Genomic DNA, 17,919 nt, shown 5'->3' with positions numbered 1-17,919 from the left:
TGATTCATTTTCACTGATTCAAATTTGAAATGATTCATTTGCACACACACACACACACACACACACACACACACACACACACACACACACACACACACACACACACACACACACACACACACACACACACACACACACACACACACACACACACACACACTCCCTAGATATACAATATAATACTGTCAAGCCCTAGTTGGAAGTACTGAATACTTAAGGTTATTGTTCTCCTTGATGCAGCTGGTCAAGGTTTTTATTTTTATTAATTTTTTATAGCTTCTGACTCTCAGGTGACTAGAGTGTTTGCAGTTTACTTCCTCTCTTTCTCTATTTGTTAATGTGTGGCCTGAGAAATTCACTCTAAACACTCTAAACAGCCTGACTGCAGTCGAATCAAGTTAACCCTGATTTTTTACAGTCTCCCCTCCGGGCCACCTGTCATTACAGATTATGTCAAATAGACCCTTGTGTGTGGTCAAGTCAGACCTCATTTGGAGGTCTTTCTCTTGAGTGTTTTGCCTAGCTAAGTTAGCATAACTTAGCATTAGCAATGCCAGGATCATGGGTTAAATAGCCTGATCAAATATCTCCTGAATACACTGTGAAGGCCAATTTATACTTCTGCGTCGGGTGCGCGTAGAAGGTACGGCGTAGCATACGCATTGACGTGTACCATACGTCGTACCCTTCGTCGTACCCTGACGCGCACCTCCTCAAAAATGTAACTACGCGTCGCGGCGACGCGGACCGCAAGATCTGTGATTGGTCGGCTGGATAGCATCGCGTTTCCTCCTACGCATTTCCGGAATGATCTTCTGCACTCTGCACCGCCCGCCCGCCATTTTTAAATTCCGAAGATCAGTGAAGAGCCATGGAAATAGACCAAGTGACCGAGAGATTGCTTGAAGAAGTGCGGAAATACAGCCATCTGTATGACTCCTTCAGTCCGCCATTGCTCGTAGAAACCTAAACTCAAAACAGCCGTGAGGAATGTAAACACAGTGGAACATTAAAACCCACCCGCGCCAACTAGCGTTTCGGCGGTGTAACTGCAGAGCAACACAGACATTCGCAGAAGTATAAATGCTCACGACGGCGTCGCCTACGTGCGTAGCCTACGACGTACACTACGGCGTACACTCGACGCAGAAGTATAAATTGGCCTTAAGTCGCTTTGAATAAAAGAATCAGAGAGGTAGAAACCAGTCTTGTAAAGAGGACATAGAGTTAAACTACCGTTCAAAAGTTTATCTTTTCAGTGATTTTTTTTATTAAATTAAAAGTTTTGGTAACACTTTAGTTTAGGGCCCAATTCTCACTATTATCTAGTTGCTTCTTAGCATGCATATTACTAGGATATTGGCTGTTTATTAGTACTTATAAAGCACATATTAATTCCTTATTCTGCATGACCATATTCTACATCCCTTAATCATACCCAATACCTAAACTTAACAACTACCTTACTAACTATTAATAAGCAGTAATTAGGAGTTTATTATCGTAGTTAAGTTAGTTAATAGTGAGAATTAGACCCTAAACTAAATTGTGATTATAGTTTTATTCAGCAGTGATGCATTAAATTGATCATAAGTGATTTATAATGTTTCAAATTTGTATTATTTAAAATATGTATTATATAAGATTTATAATGTATTAGATGTATTATATAATATAAAGATTTATATTTCAAATAAATGCTGTTCTTTTGAATATTGTATTCATTCAAAAATCTTAAATACAGTATCATGGTTTACACAAAAAATATTAAGCAGCACAGCTGTTTTCAACATTGATAATAATATTAATATTTCTTGAGCAGCATGTGACACTAAAGACTAGAATAATGATGCTGAAAATTGTACTTTTCCATCACAGAAATAAATTACATTTGAAAACATATTAGAATAGAAAAGTTATTTAAATTTGAATAAAATTTCACAATAGCACTGTGTTTACTGTATTTTTAATCACATAAAAAGCCTTGATGAGCATAATAGTCTTCTTTCAAAAACATTTAACAAATCTTACCAATCCCAAACTTTTAAATCAAATTGTATTGTATATCATGAAATGCTACTTTGTAAGTCACAATTCAGTGTGTCTCTGTTATAATAACATTCAAAATTTTCATTGTATAGTTGTTGACAGGTGAGAAGTAACAATAATGTGATCTGACATGAAGTGAGAGAGACAGTGAGATAAAGCGAGTGTATATCTACACAACCCACTACCAGACTGTTGTCATATAACCTGTCCACAACAATCACACTCAAAGTCTCTATAGTAAAGAAGCAAGATCACAGATACACACATTTAGTCACATAAACCTAACACTCTGGTGATGTGCTATGAAAAAAAACCTCTTGACGTACTGTTAAACCTGAGCTGTATGAATAATCTGCCTTTTAACCCCAGGAAAATAATGATATGTGTTCGTTAGTTACTTGAGTGAATGAATACAAAGTATTTCCTGTGACCCATAGTGTCAGTTGCATCATTGTTGTCTAAGGCAATCCATGATCAATGATGTAACCAAATACAAGGCCTTTTGTAATGATGCATGAGAGATGATATCTTATGGCTAGCTCATATTCAAAGCAAAACTATTTTTATATGCTCCATTACCTGAGATAACTTGACATGTTTTCAGTAAGAGACAGATGAACTGTTTATTATGTTTGTTTGATTGATGTGCATCTGTTCTATTTCAAACCATCCATCCATATTAAATATCTGTTTCCATTTTCGATTTAGACTAGTGTGTGGTGCAATATTGTTCAATATTTTAAAGGATGAGCTAATTGTAACGCATTGGCTGTGTACAAAGCGCACAACAAAGGAGTATCAGACAAAAACAGACTTCATTAAATTCACAATATAGAAACTTAGGAGATTGAAGTAGATTTAGCAAACACAACCACTTTCCGTAAACGAGACAAAATAAAACAGGAAGTTTATATACACAGGTTAAAAGAGCGAACTATACAGGAACAGCTAAACCGAATGATAACTAATGTGTAGTCAGAGAAACTAACAAGAACTCATGCAGACATGGCAGAAACTAAACTCAACAGAACATGAGATCAGAATTATATAGCGAGCCATTACCCTCGGTCGGTGACATCATTTAGAACCAAGTCTGGTGTGCTATCCCCACCTTTGCAATAAGTCACACCAGTTTTTATGGTGTACAAAAAAATGCATAAGAAAAAATTTATTGCATTCATTTAGCAAGAAGTATCCCTCCCTTTTCTCTCAATCCATCTCTTTTCCTCTCCCTGACTCTGAACTTGCTTTATCAATTCATCCAGTCAGCTGCATCTACAGTACAGTCTCCACAGTAACCATGAAGCGATCACGAGGAATAAATCATAAATAATGGCTTCAGCGTTTTATTCTCTCTGTTACTCCTGACACAGCAGATAAGCTTCAGAAAATTCCCATTGGGGAAACCACAGTAGGAATCGTCATTTTGGATGAGTCAAGGTTGAAGGGCTACTGGAAAATCACACCAGGTGAATGAGTGTGTACTTAGTGTTAGTAATATGTGTTTGTATGAGCAATGCAGGGGTTTTCCTGGTTAGTTTCATTCATATGTGTATGTGGAATTTTTGAATAATCATTTACATTGATTAGAAAGCCTACATTGATTATTTATTAATTTTACCATGGTGAATAAGCAGAAGGTAACGACTTATTTCCAAACCAATTTGAAAGTAGCCTACTTGTAGATATGTTTTTTGGAGTTTTGAAAAAAAAAATAGGTAGAGACAATTTTTCCTGCCTGGGTTGCGGTATTTAGATGTGTCTGTAAGATTAACACTGTAAGCTATATTTTTGACATTTTTATCAATGTTTTAATATTTGTATTTAAATTTCGTGTAAATGTAATGTTTGTGCATAAAAAAGAGAGCTTTAAACACCACAAACTGCAGAGCTAATTTGTTTAGCTTCTCTCTTTCCTTGCAGTGTTTCTCTCTATGATTGACAGATTCAGTGTTAGAGTACATTATTCAGCAGTAGTGAACCCCCCTCCTCCTAAAATGGCAATTCCCAAAATCCCTCAGCAGCCAGAGCCAATCAGAGAGCATTTATGCAGTCCACTTAACACACTGTGTGGCCGTGCAGCATGGCAGGGAAAGTGAATGATGGAAATCAGTAAGATTTTAGGAGTTTGGGCATAAGAAGACAGGAAAAGAGAATTTATTTTATTTTTTATTTTATTTTTTACAGAGCGTTATGAGGAGAGACCAAACACTCCAAATCACTCCTGCACCCTTCTCCCCCCCTTTTTTACCCCTTCTCTCTCGTTCGTCATTCATGATTAATGTACTGAGACTGAATGAATGATTAATGACTGGAGGTTGGCTTTTGCTGCTGTATAAGCCTATGACAGTGCAGCACTGGAGCCTTAGTGACAAGATCCATTGCTCTGTATTTTACCATTTCAACTTCCCTGTGGACTGCAAGAGAATTTTGAACATTTGTTCTTGCATCAATTCCTGCTGAGCATTTCTAAATATGTCTTACCTGTCTGTCTCAGTCATTCTCTCTCAAACACATACTCCCTCACAGATGAGTGGTCAGACATACAGTTGATTGGCATTTGGTTTGGGGGAATAGGGGGCAGATGGTCTATAGCTCTAGGAACCAACACCACATCGGTATGCGCAGCAGGGGGGAAACATTTCTGGAAGGACCTGGAGGGAGAGGATAGACTGTGACACAATGACATTTAGCAGGACCTTGCCTGAAGCAAGTGTCTTTGTCTGTTTTCATCTACTGCCTCTATCATTCGCTTTCCGCTTCTCTGTGTCATTCATTGGGAATGACAGCTAGAAATTATGGAAGAGGGTGGAGTTTGTTTTTGGCAGGTTGTGAGACACAGATTGAAAGAGAGTTGGATGGAAAAAGAGACAATGAGAATAATATTGTAATAAAAGCAGGTCTTTTTATTTATCTACGTTGCAATAGTATTATGCTATTACATGTATTATAATATTATTATTATTATTATAAAAATGAGTGATGAATATATTTATTGTGATCGTTGTAATAACAATTAATACTACTGCTGCTGCTACAACTATTATTATTATTGATAGCAATCATAATAGTATAATGATAATTATTATAATAATTACTGCTGTTCATTATCACAATAAACATATTCTTAATTCATTTGATGTGCAGTCATGTGTACGTATATTTAAACATGGTTGTTCCAATCAGATTTTATAGCCATAACCATTTTAAACACATAATTTTTTGGTGCCACCGCTTTGAATTGTCTTGAATTGGTTTGTTTTATTCCATTTAGATTTACTGTTCTTGTTCTATACACATTATTTTAGCAATAGGTTACAGTCACTGTCAACTTTGGCAGAGTAATAATCACCATCTATGGGTGCTGCATGGGGTTATGCATACACAGCAACTAGGTGAACATATGTTTCAGATCATTGTTACTATAGTATGTATTTTAGCACATTATATACTTTTAGCACTATGTTGTATAGTGTAATTACAGTTTTTCTCAATCGATTTGACACATTTATCCAAATGAATGAAGCTGTTCTCAAAACAATTAACACTGCAAAATAAACACACTCTTATTTTGGCCAAACAGTTAAATTTTACTACATAATGAAGCACAGCATTTTACTCTAGTAATGCATTAAGCAAAATTAGATACTGACGTCAAAACTACAAGTGTGTAAAAAACTCAAAAACTAATAAAAAAAAAAAAACCTTCAACTGTAGATACATAAATACTTGATTTAAAATACATGTTTATCATTAAGTTTGTTAAAGAGTTATATAAGAATGAGTTTCCTACAAAAATAAATAAATAAATAATGTACTACATTCCCTAAATCAATTAACTTTATTGATCATGTCTCTCAAATACATCTTGCCAGAGAATTTTATCTACATCACAACATATATTCCACGAGCCATGCATTGTGGGGGAAAAAAACGGCGTGAATGTTGAATCCATCCTTGACAAGCTTCTGCCTCAACATCTCCACATCTATAATCGGGCTGCGATTATACACTTACCATCTCCAAGAGGAGAAGAACTCCTCAATTGGATTCAGGAAAGGAGAATATGGTGGAAGGAACACCATTCCTTCACACTCTCGCACCAGTGCTTAATGGTGAAATTGGATACTGTCCCATATAACTACAAAATTTCACTCCATTTTCTCCTGTACGACCTGTGGAAAGAGGATTTCACTGAGGGAGTTTAAACATTCAGTGTTGTATGGGCCCAAGACAGCACCAATGGTTGAAATTGTGGCATACATGGTGATGTTGCCTCCTCGTTGTCCACGATGGCACGATGGCCAATAACATTCCTTTCTCGTTTCCTTTTTTTGTTGATATTAAAGCCAGCTTCATCAGCATACAGATACTTATAATTAGTTGCACTGCTATCCAACTCTAAAAAAACAGAGGATACAAAATGTTAGTGTAATAGTATATGGACATAAAATGTCCAGGAAATACATATCTTTGTATTTACAGTAGAAGTGTCGTAATTGTGTGGCTTTCACGTACCTGAACAAACTGGAATCACAACTCCTTCAGTCTATCGGAGTTTCTCTCAAAGGGCACTTTGTATACTTGCTTCATCCAGATGGCATTTCTTCTTGAACACGACCAGTTCTGGCAAGACTGCATTAGTGAATGTTATGAAATAGTTGATTGTCCTCTATTATTCTTTATTATTCTTATTATCTTTGAGGCGGATGGTGTTGTTCTGGACCACCATGTCAACAATGGCATGTTCTTGTTCATTTGAAAATAGTCTTGTCTGTCCACCTGAATGCTCTCGAAGTTCAATTCTGAACATTTTTAAACAAGTAGGAAGATTTACAGTAGAGAATAAGAACTGGAAATAGACAAAACTCTAGACTAGACTCATAAAACAAGAATGGTATATTTGAAGCCACTGTGGATCAGTTTATGTTTAGCTGAACTCTCTGGCCAGCTTCTCTCAAGGAGAGACCGTGATTTATAATGTAGTCAATCAGGGTGGCTGTACCCTCTACATCTCCTCCCTCCTCTATGCTGTTCCCTTCTTCTTTGTTCATGTCTTCTTACATTTTCTTCTCTTCCTAGTGTACCAATGTCCTCCAATCTACCCAATTAGATTGCTCCTTCTCCTTTTGCTACATCCTCAACTCTTCATGCTCCTTCTCCTCTTGCAACATCCTTGACTCTTCTTGCTCCTTCTCCTCTTGCTACATCCGCAACTCTTCTTGCTCCTTCTCTTAACACATCATCAACTCTTCTTGCTCATTCTCTTTTTGCTACATCCTCAACTCTTCATGCTCTTTCTCCTCTTGCAACATCCTTGACCCTTCTTGCTCCTTCTCCTCTTGCTACATCCTCAACTCTTCTTGCTCCTTCTCTTAACACATCCTCAACTCTTCCAGCTCCTTCTCCTTTTGCTACATCCTCAACTCTTCTTGCTCCTTCTCCTCTTGCAACATCCTCAACTCTTCTTGCTCCTTCTCCTCTTGCAACATCCTAAAATCTTCATGCTCCTTCTCCTCTTGCAACATACTCGACTCTTCTTGCTCCTTCTCCTCTTGCTACATCCTCATCTCTTCTCGCTCCTTCTCCTCTTAATATATCCTCAACTCTTCTTGCTCCTTCTCAAAACACATCCTCAACTCTTCTTGCTCCTTCACGTCTTCTTACTTCCTCAACTTTTCTCTCTCCTTCTCCTCTTGCTACATCCTCAACTCTTCTTACTCCTTCTCCTTTTGCTACATCCTCAACTCGTCTAGCTCAATCTCCTCTTGCTACATCCTCAAATCTTATTGCTCTTTCTCTTAACACATCCTCAACTCTTCTTGCTCTTTCATGTCTTCTTACATCCTTAACTTTGATCTCTCCCTCTCCTTTTGCTACATCCTCAACTCTTCTTGCTCCTTCTGCTTTTGCTACTGTACATCATCAACTCTTCTAGCTCCTTCTCCTCTTGCTCCTTCTCCTCTTCTTACACCCTATCCTCCTTTCCCCTCATCTCTTTCTAGCTCTTCCACTTCTCTCTGTCAATTACGCATCTTCATCTACCCACTTCACCACTTCTAACTCTTACACCTCTTCCTTACACCTCTTCCTTTTCCCCTTTTCATTCTTGCTCTTGTTCTTATTCTTTGCTTTTTTTTCTTTTCACCTTTTATAATTGTTGTAATTGAGAAAAATGTGTAAACAATCAGGACTTCTGCATTTCCTCTGTTGTTTGTATTATCTCAGCAGTTATCATTTTGGGGCTAATTGAGAAACTTACAAATGCAACTGATAATTTAAAATATGAAAGTTTGTGTTTGGAAAAATGGCACATACATTTTGTTATTTGTGTAAACCCAATGCATAGAGTTGCAGTTGTCTTTTCCTAATACAGTAACGTTTTGGTTGGCTGTATGAACTATTGTGAAAACATTTGAGAATTTTGTGCACAGTGTTTTGAGAAAATGATGGATGTGATTTGTAATTTGTATAAAATGAGTGAAACACATAGGGCCCTATTTTAACGATCTGAAACGCAAGTATCAAACGCGAAACGCAAGTAACTTTGTGGACGGATCTCTACGCAATGTGGGCGTAACGTGAAATAAACCAATCAGAGCGACATCTCACATTCCCTTTAAGAGCAGGCGCGCTTGTTCCATGGCGGTTTGCTATTATAACGGCGGATATGCCAGGCGCACGCCAGGAGCGGTTCACAGCCGAGGAGACCGACGTTCTCGTCAGGGTCGTAAAAGACAGAGAAGTGACATTGGGGATGGGAGAAACCCACCCAAATTAGCTTCGGTTAAACAGGTGTATAATAATTTGGGTAAATGTGTAAGCTAGATTTATGCCTATTTTTTCAGATCTTCATGGACACAACAATGATTTCCCTCGTGTGTTCATATTTTTCCTTGTAATAATGTATGATTTGTAAAAATGAAAACTGCTGCTTCTGTGTAGATGAGAGAATCAAAGTTTATGCATGTTGTGCACACGCTACATTATGGCCAAGCATGCGCCCTTAAAATAGCATATGAATAACATGCGCAACGCGCCACTGACTTTAGGTTTTTCCTGGTCAGTGGCGGAATTGTTTTCTAAACCTGCAAAATAGCACCAGGGAACGTTTGCGCCGGAACACGCCTCCTCTTTTCGCTGCACCTCCCCCGGGAGCACAAGTTCATTCACTAATTTACCGACGTGCGTCTGTGGAGGTAAAAGTCAGCTGTGCGTCGGGTGCAAAATAGGAATGATACAAAGTGTACCATTTTGAAGGAGCGGTGTACAAAGTCAATTGCGCTGGGTGCAAGAAAGGGCCCATAATCTGTTTAGGACAATCACAAAGTGTTTAGATCACTGTGTTAACTGTTTTGAGAGCAGTGACATAAGTTTGGAGAAATGTGTCAAATGGATTTAGAAAAACTGTAAGCTAGATCCAATCAGCCCAATCATGCCAATAGAACCAATCATGCCCTGAACAATCCATTATGTGCACATTGTGTATAAAAGTAAACTGTAGAAAAAATTTCCATATATCTTTGTTTTGTTTGCACTTCAACAGGTTCACGTGAGCAATTCGTCCTTAAAAAGGACAGCAGATTTCTCTGGCCGTCAACCAAACACAACAATCATACACCTGTCAAACTGTTTGTATGTCAGTCAGAACTCTAAAACTGACTTTGAAGTTGAACAGCAGGTTTGGTGACTGACTACAAAGAAAAATGCTGAGGCATTCATCGCATAACACAAGACCTTTTGCATTTGTGTCTGCAGAGGTTCTTACATATAAAGGGATACAAATAACTGTTTTACAGTAACATTTCATACAAAAATGGTTGCTTGTTATGGTCAGTCTCATATGTGCATGTAAGGTGTTGTTAGGTAAAGTGGTGCAGTTAAACAAAGCACATGCTGGTGTGCCAAAGAGTATTAGTGAGGTATTATATCAGGACACATTTGGCTTGACAGCTGTCAGATATTAGCTTCAGAAGGAGGTGATTATCTTGCTGTATTAAAAGCTAGGAAGACTTAAGAAGATAAATGTGTGTACTTGTATGATATGATGGGGAAAAGGATATCCTGTTAGAAGCCTAATGTTTAGAGAATTTCAAGAGAAATGCCAGTAATCAACCAACTAGTAATGCTAAAGCAAACACTCAGAAAACCTGAACAACCATATCAAAGCATGTATATTATGTAACAGCAGCATCTTCGGGCACATGATAAAAACATTCTTATTGTTTGCTTATTGATCTTATTGTTTGGCCAATGAAAAAGGAAAGCCTATACGTGGGTAATATTCCATTCATTCAAATAAAAAAAATGTATCACAACACCGTTTGGTCTTGGTTTGAATGGGTTTTAATACACAGGAATTGTTTTTAGTTTGGGATAGAATTTTGTCCAAACATTTCAGGACAGAACTACAAAGAATATGCATGCAAATAAAAGAAGAAGAAGAAATGGAGGATGATTGACTGAGATGAGAGTGGTAGAAGATTACAAGTGATTAATCTAATCACATGTGCTCAGATCTAGAGCCAGTCACTGCAGTCAGTACAAACAAGCACAAATATAAAGGCAAACACATACCAAAGCCTTTCTGTTTCACATCAAATCTGTGTTTAATGTCGTCTCATGAGTACGGACATACGGCAGGCAAAAACATCGGGGTTTTTTTCACTGGTCAATTTTGATTTTTTTTTACTATTTGTCTTCAATAACATGTCTTCTTTCAGACTTGTGGTGAAAAAAAGTCCGAAATACACATTTAGGTCTTTATTTTACTACACTTTGTGTATTTGCGTCTGTAGATTTCTCCTAAATTCGCGATTGCTGTCTGCACACTGTCATCACATATACTGTTGGAAAGCTCTCTCTCTCCTGTACAATGCTGTCGGATCCAAATATGGTAATTTCCTTTTTATCAGCACCCAATCGAGAAAATACAATGGGGCATTTAACTCTAAAAGCGAAATCTCATTGGCTGATGTCAATTTCTGACAACGTGATTCGTTCAGATGCATCACGTGACGTGCTCTGACATTTCCAGAGTGTGTTTTTGACTGTTTTTCACTGGGGTTCTGTTCAGTTGAAGGCCACAAATGCTATGTTATATAAGTTTTGATGTGTTTTAGTTGGTTTGTATTGTTGATTGCTAATGATTTGATAAGATATTTTGTCTGTAAATAGTTGTTTCCACTAAAAAAGTATGACTTTTTACAATACAAATCTTTAAAGGCCGTTTTCTCAAAATGGGTTTTTTCTCATACTCTGAGCCAGAAATCTCCACTTCAGCTGCACTTACATAAACCAAACTTTCCAGTTGTATTCCTATCTATATTCTTAATCTTAAGGTTTTTACCAGTAGCACCTCACTGCTGTACACGAGATCTAGGGGGCAGAGTTGGGTCCAGATCCAGGGGGTGGAGATGGGTAGGTTTAGGGGTGGGTTTAGGGATCAGGGGGTGGAGATGGGTAGGTTTAGGTACAGTATATGTAAGGTGGGAGGAGTTGGATCTGGATCCAACCCCGCCTCCTGGATCTTGTGTTCTGCAGTGTGGACCATCTCGTTTTTACAGAGGGGTTTGTTCATAATATCGTTCAGATTCTGATTTATACAACATTTTATACCTAAAAAACGGGGCGAAACTGGATTTTTTATTATTCTAAATTTTTATTATTCTAAAAACTTGTAATACAAAAGATATGTGTCTTAATGTCAGTAATCAACTGGGGAACTTTCATGCTGATATCTATTAGTTAATTTTTTTTTTTCCTATTCATCTGGGGTGTCTCCCCTTAAACAGATGGGACACAGGATATTTTTACAGTCTGAACTGCTCAAGAAATGAGCGTTCATTTAATACATAATATTTCTGTTGGTTTCATGGCAAGAACAAACTCGTACAGATCAGACTTTTGTTTCTTAGTGTCCCTTACTGTGATTCGTCCCTCTGACACTCATATCACACTACAAGATTAGTGTGATCTGTCCTCTTTCCTCGACTGTTCTCTGCTGTCCTCTTTCTTTCGCTGTGTCTATATATTTTTCTCTAATCTCTTAAATACACACTTGGTTATGATTAGGGTAATGGAGCAAATGAGTGTTTCACATTTTAAATAAAGAAGAACAGATTAAATGCAGTGCAGTGCATATGCTGTATTAAATTTGCCCAGGGCATCAGATATGGCACATCTTAAACAGCATTAACATTTCAGAGCCTCAACCCACATGCTAATATACATATCTGAACAGAATTACTCATCCTCGCCGATGCTAAACAGACATTCATATAGTATGTGTGTATATGTAAAGTCTTGGAAATGTGTTCTTGAAAAGAAAGAAAATATCCTCACAGACTTTTCTTGACTTTTCTTCAGGTGTCCAATAGGTTTGTGGATGGGCTAGTGCATAGGATGTGGCAAATATCATTATGCTAGAATGAATCTGTGTGTGCATGAATGCAAGGAAGAAAGTGTCTATTTTTATTTTTAATATGTGTGACTTATGAATTAATTTACTGGAACTTGCTGTGATAATTCTTTTGATATTTAATCCATGCTTCCCTTTTTTCCCTCAGCAGATATTTCTAAGCTTGGTTCCCTTGAATTAAGGAGCATATATAACTACAGCACCTTCCTGTTGGACCGTGCGTCTGGGATGCTCTACCTTGGTGCGCGTGATGCAATCATTGCCGTGGATACTGCTAACCTATCAAAGAGGAAGTTGGTGAGCTCTCTTTTCTCTCGCAGTGAATGTCACAGCTTGACAATAATGCAAAAGCCAAAAGAAAAATTCTGTGGGCTTTGTATCGAGGAAACCAAAGTGATGCCAACTTCCAGGTTGACCTATAAAAAGTTCACAATCCCTGCAGAACTCTGTTAATTTACATATAAATACATTTTCTATAAATACGGTTCATTTACATATACTAATCTTAACATATGTCCGGAGGGGATATTTGCACAATATATTGACTCTGATAACTTTGTGCATGTGTCATGCTTAATGTCTTTCCAATCCTCCTTAAGTACTCCTTAAGAAGTAGCTTCATTGGGAGACCTGTATGACTTAGCACAATTCAGGTTTATAATTTCCTAAAAGTTTTCAATGGCTTTAAGGTCAGGGCACCGAGGAGGCTACTAAAAGACTTCAAAATGCTGAGCACTTTCACTTTCATTGTGCGCAACTTTATTGCATGTGCGGTGTGTTTGGTATCGTTATTGTGGTGGTAAATACACATTTGCTCTCCAAACAGATCCTCCATTCTTCGCTACATTGTGTTCAGCAGGATTCCCAAGTATTGGTCCATTATGTTTCCTCTGCTGTGCTTAATAGAGACACGCATACATTTGGTATCAAAACACTCCAGTCTTCTCCTACGAACATACCTGACATCATCCAATGCTAGGTTGTTACATTTTGACTTGTCGGACTGCAGAATGCAGCTCCAATCTTCCATACTCTAGTCCTAATATTCTTTGGCAAATGCAAGGTGATTATACATACACTCTTAAAAATGCTGGGTTGTTTCAACCCATGTTTGGGTCAAATATGGACAATCCCGACCATTGGGTTTACAAATTCATGTCCATATTTGACCCAAACATCATCATCTTCACAGCATGTTTTAGAGTGTATATATATATGGACATGAATTTATATATATATATATATATATATATATAAACACCTTGCATTTGCCAAAAAATATAGTCATGCTAGTCTGGAGTATGGAAAATTGGAGTCGCATTCTGCAGTATATATTTACTGTTGATAGCTCATGATAGCGAATGTCTAACATGTAGCGTAATGTTAACAAATTGAACCTTATTTTCAAGTGTTACCATTTATGCCAGTTGTACAGGATAAGAGAGACGGCTGTGTTTGTTTAATTCTAATAAAAATAAATTTAATTGAAATGGAATAATAAGTTAAATCATTACATAAAATGCTTTGTGCCAAATAACAATATCCAACTGGCCACCAACATACTATACCACTAACATGGCCCAACAGGATTCAATATGCTGCTTTTCATCAAGCTAAATTAGATGATCTCATCCCTGGTCGCTAGTGCAGCTCTCTAACCAAATTAACCCTCCGCGACGGCACTCCCATTTCCCCCAGCAGTCACCTCTCTCTGTCTCCTGTCATCAGAGTCAAAATTCATCACACACTGTAATGTAGCTTCACGTCCGTTTACCCTCGAGCACACAGAATGTGTCAGAGCCCAGGACATGCTTGCACCATACCTCCATCTGCACTGTTCACTGTCTGGAAGCAAAATTACTCACTTAAGTGTCATGTAATATTAGATAGGCCTATAAGATTAAGGAGAGCTACTGTGGTGAGATCATAGCACTGAAATCATGATAACTCTTTTCCTGTGCTAAAAAGTAATGATCTTGTCCCTAGGCAAAGAGTTTTTAGATTTTTGTGGTTTGAATTTATCTTTAAAATATTTTTTTCAGCTTATTGAGAACAAACATAAATTGATTTTAAACTCATTTCTATGTAAAGGGCAATGTACAGACAGTCAGTCAGTAAAATAAAAACTAAATAATTCACTGAATAAACCCAGACAAGGTGGTCAGGTCCTGTATCATAAAGGGGTGTAATTTTCCAAATAAATAAATAATTAAATGAACATGAAATATTGATTTGGTCTGAAATTATTAGATTATGTGAGTAGAAAGACCACTGAGTGCTGTGAGAGATGTTAAAATAGCATTGTGTAGAAGCTCAATATACAAAATTCTTACATGGCTCTCTGGAATACAGCATTCTGCGGTCATATATTTTTGTATAATGATGATATTTCTCATAATAACGTGTGTATTTGACTGTTGTCTCTGACAACCAGTGTCTGCACTGTGCTAGTTTTGTGTATCTCACATCACTTCATTATCTCTTTAATCTATACATAATTTCAATATTTAATATTTTCAGTATTTATTTTTTCATATTTGTTATGTGTTTATGCAAAGAGCAGGACAACATACAGTCCAATACGGACAGTCTGACAAACTTCAGAGGTGAGAATTGTCTAACTGTAGGTGTGTTCACATTTATCTTTGTTCAGCAAGTTTTTACAGGTGAAATCCAGTGATATTGATAGGAATCCACACGATCTGGAATCCGTGGTTGGTCACATTAATTCGCCACACTGACCAACAGATTGAAAGTGACTTCTGTGTGAAGAAGTCTTTTTTTTTTTTTTTTGATGTCAGTTTACATCTTGGAAAATATGTCATGCAGGTTTACTCAAATTATTTTCATTTTTGTGAGAACTGTACCTTTTGTGTAAATTACCACCAATTCTATACATTTCGTATTCTGACTGAATGTGTTATGTGTGATGGCTAAACAGTAAATAACATTTACAGGTACTGCATTCAGATTCTCTTGTGTTATAAGCTTCTGCATTTCACAGGCCGAACATGGTTTGCATATTCATGGCTGACATAGTTTCTTTTTAACCAGGAAAGAATCTGAAGTACTGATCTCTCTCTCTCTCTCTCTCTCTCTCTCTCTCTCTCTCTCTCTATCTCTATCTCAATATCTATGTAGATTGAATGGAGTGTTCCAGAAGACAGGAGGAAATCTTGTGTTGCTAAGGGGAAAACCGAGGTAAACCCATATGATGTAGCCTATGTGTGTGTGTGTGTGTGTGTGTGTGTGTTTTAGGTGGGTGGATGTAAAGAGCTCAATAGCAAGCAAACAAAAAATATGAATCTTGTGAAAGGGTTGAAAAAGCTCCTAATTCCAAAATCCATAATTTGCCTGCTTAGTTTTTTATTTTATTTTTTATATTCTTAAGGGTGCCCTCAACACTTTTGCTTTGTTTTAACCAACCTAAATGGCAGTCATCAAACTTCCCCTGACACCATTACACAAATGCAAATATTCTCAGTTACGGATGCCACTGTATAAATGCACAAATTAACAGTCAGCAATGATTAATTTATTCTGTGAGTGAAAGTGTCCAAAAACAGGGGGGTTACCAAGAGAAAGCGAGTCTTATTTGAGTATTGAACATAAATTTAAATCTGTTTTCCTAAAGTAATATTAATGTCTTCATGATTAAAGCTTTTGAATAATAAAAAAAAAGCAATACTGAGCACACATTCAGGCTTCAGTAGGGTTCCCTGTGTGCATGTCATTCTCGGTCTTTCTCTCAGCTGAGACCGGCACATGGAGCAAGTGAGTGTGAGAGAGAGCTAATGAGCTCACTTATTTGTGCTTAGCATTCAGTGCTGTGATGTTGGGGGGAGGGGCCTGTGGATGATTGACAAGTGGGCTGAGGCCCAAGTGGGGGAGGGTCAGAAAGGGTGTGATTAGGCAAACAAAAGGTATGTCATGATAGAATGGAGAAAAAGAGGACACGGAATAGGAAGATCTGAAAGAGTGAGCATAATGACCCTGCAGACCTGCGACTGGTCATTTGAATACACCTTTTTTCTTGAAAACATTCACGTTTGATTACAACACATGGAAAACTCTGAATTGATACAGAATGGTCTCTCATTTATCTTCATTGATGTAGGCTACTTAATGGTCTGTCTAGTCCTGAAATGGAAACTTTTCGAGTCAAGCCAACTGGTTTTCATTCAAATTTTAGCCTGGCATATACAATCAGCATGCATTTGTGCAAGAAAACCTCATGTGTGCTTTATAAATTGTCCTACTGTGAAATGTCAATCATTACCATGTAACTGTGCCCTTTAAAGGAGAGAATGGGGGAGGTTTCACTGTAGAAAACATCTGGGGGTCTCAGATACAGCCCAGTGGGGTTCAGGTTACCAATCACTGTTATTGATACAGAAACTCTCTTGTTCTGCTCAGCAACAGTTTCAAAGTCGAATGTGCATCAGTGCTCTTACTTAGACACATGAATTTTTGGAAATGATCCAGAATATTGTTTGTAATCTTTGAAAAAGATTAATTTATAACACTACTTTAGAATAATAATAATAGGCCATTAAAGGTCCCATGGCATGAAAATTTCACTTTATGAGGTTTTTTAACATTAATATGAGTTCCCCTAGCCTGCCTATGGTCCCCCAGTGGCTAGAAATGGCGATAGGTTTATTCTAAGTCCTGGGTATACTGCTCCGCCTTTGAGCAAATTAAAGCTCAGATGGGCCAATCTGGAATCTCCCCTATATGTCGTCATACGGGGAAAGGTTACCTCCCCTTTCTCTGCTTTGCCCGCCCAGAGAATTTGGCCTTTCCATGAGAAAATGAGCTACGACAGTGCGAGCGTGATATTGTTTTTTCCTCAAGAGACATCCTGGCTTGCAAACGAGTGAAGCATGGCAGTTGCTCAGTGTTTGGATGTACAAATGAACAAAAAAGTATTTTTTTAGTTCTTCATCCGAGCCTCTGAAGAACCAGTGGGTTCATTTTATTTTCTCTGTAGCTCGTTAGCTACATGATAATAACTGTAACAGCATTCATAAACAAACCAACTAAAGTACCGTATCCAGACACACTATTTTAAACTAACCATTCGGAGACATCCTGCTGTAGCCGCTGATTTGCAACTTCTTCAGGTGTTTCTCCATCCGGATCAGATTCTGGGTCAAACTGGAAAGCTTGAACGACAGCGTGTCTACGAGCCATTGCAATACATCCACTGTAAACATTAGCGCATGGTACCATGGCCGCAAGCTGGTCAAGGCCACGCCCTCACCCTCCACCTTGCCCCGCCTCTCTCCTCCTCATTAGCATTTAAAGCTACAGACACAGAAATGGCAGGTCCTAAGGAAAGCTCATTGTGGGACTGGCTCGTAATGGCTGTAATTCTGCACCAAGGCTGAACAGTACTAATACAGTAATAGGGGACCACTAAGGCCTATATAAAAGCATCCAAAAAG

The 17,919-nt window shown here is 37.8% G+C and overlaps 1 protein-coding gene and 1 long non-coding RNA gene across 3 annotated transcripts in view; both read left to right on the top strand.

Annotated features, from left to right (window-relative positions):
* The window catches only part of sema4f (sema domain, immunoglobulin domain (Ig), transmembrane domain (TM) and short cytoplasmic domain, (semaphorin) 4F), a 75,312-nt gene that overhangs the window by 45,379 nt on the left and 12,014 nt on the right, over positions 1 to 17,919 (top strand). Inside the window, exons 2-3 of one of the 2 annotated variants that reach the window (XM_082151813.1) lie at positions 12,621 to 12,766; positions 15,611 to 15,670. In XM_082151813.1, coding sequence (XP_082007939.1) covers positions 12,621 to 12,766; positions 15,611 to 15,670 — 206 coding nt within the window. Of the gene's footprint in view, positions 1 to 12,617; positions 12,767 to 15,610; positions 15,671 to 17,919 lie in introns of both variants that reach the window. The other variant, XM_082151812.1, reaches the window with a different exon arrangement.
* LOC309486677 lies at positions 8,001 to 9,515 on the top strand. The gene is made up of 2 exons (XR_014201642.1): positions 8,001 to 8,529; positions 9,345 to 9,515. It is a non-coding gene; the product is annotated as an uncharacterized lncRNA (long non-coding RNA).

The sequence above is a fragment of the Leuciscus leuciscus genome (assembly GCF_965113295.1).
Source record: "Leuciscus leuciscus genome assembly, chromosome: 2".
In the NCBI taxonomy this organism is placed as follows: Eukaryota; Metazoa; Chordata; class Actinopteri; order Cypriniformes; family Leuciscidae; genus Leuciscus; species Leuciscus leuciscus.
The sequence above is the reverse complement of the archived record's forward strand: the minus strand, read 5'-3'. Positions and strand labels throughout refer to the sequence as shown.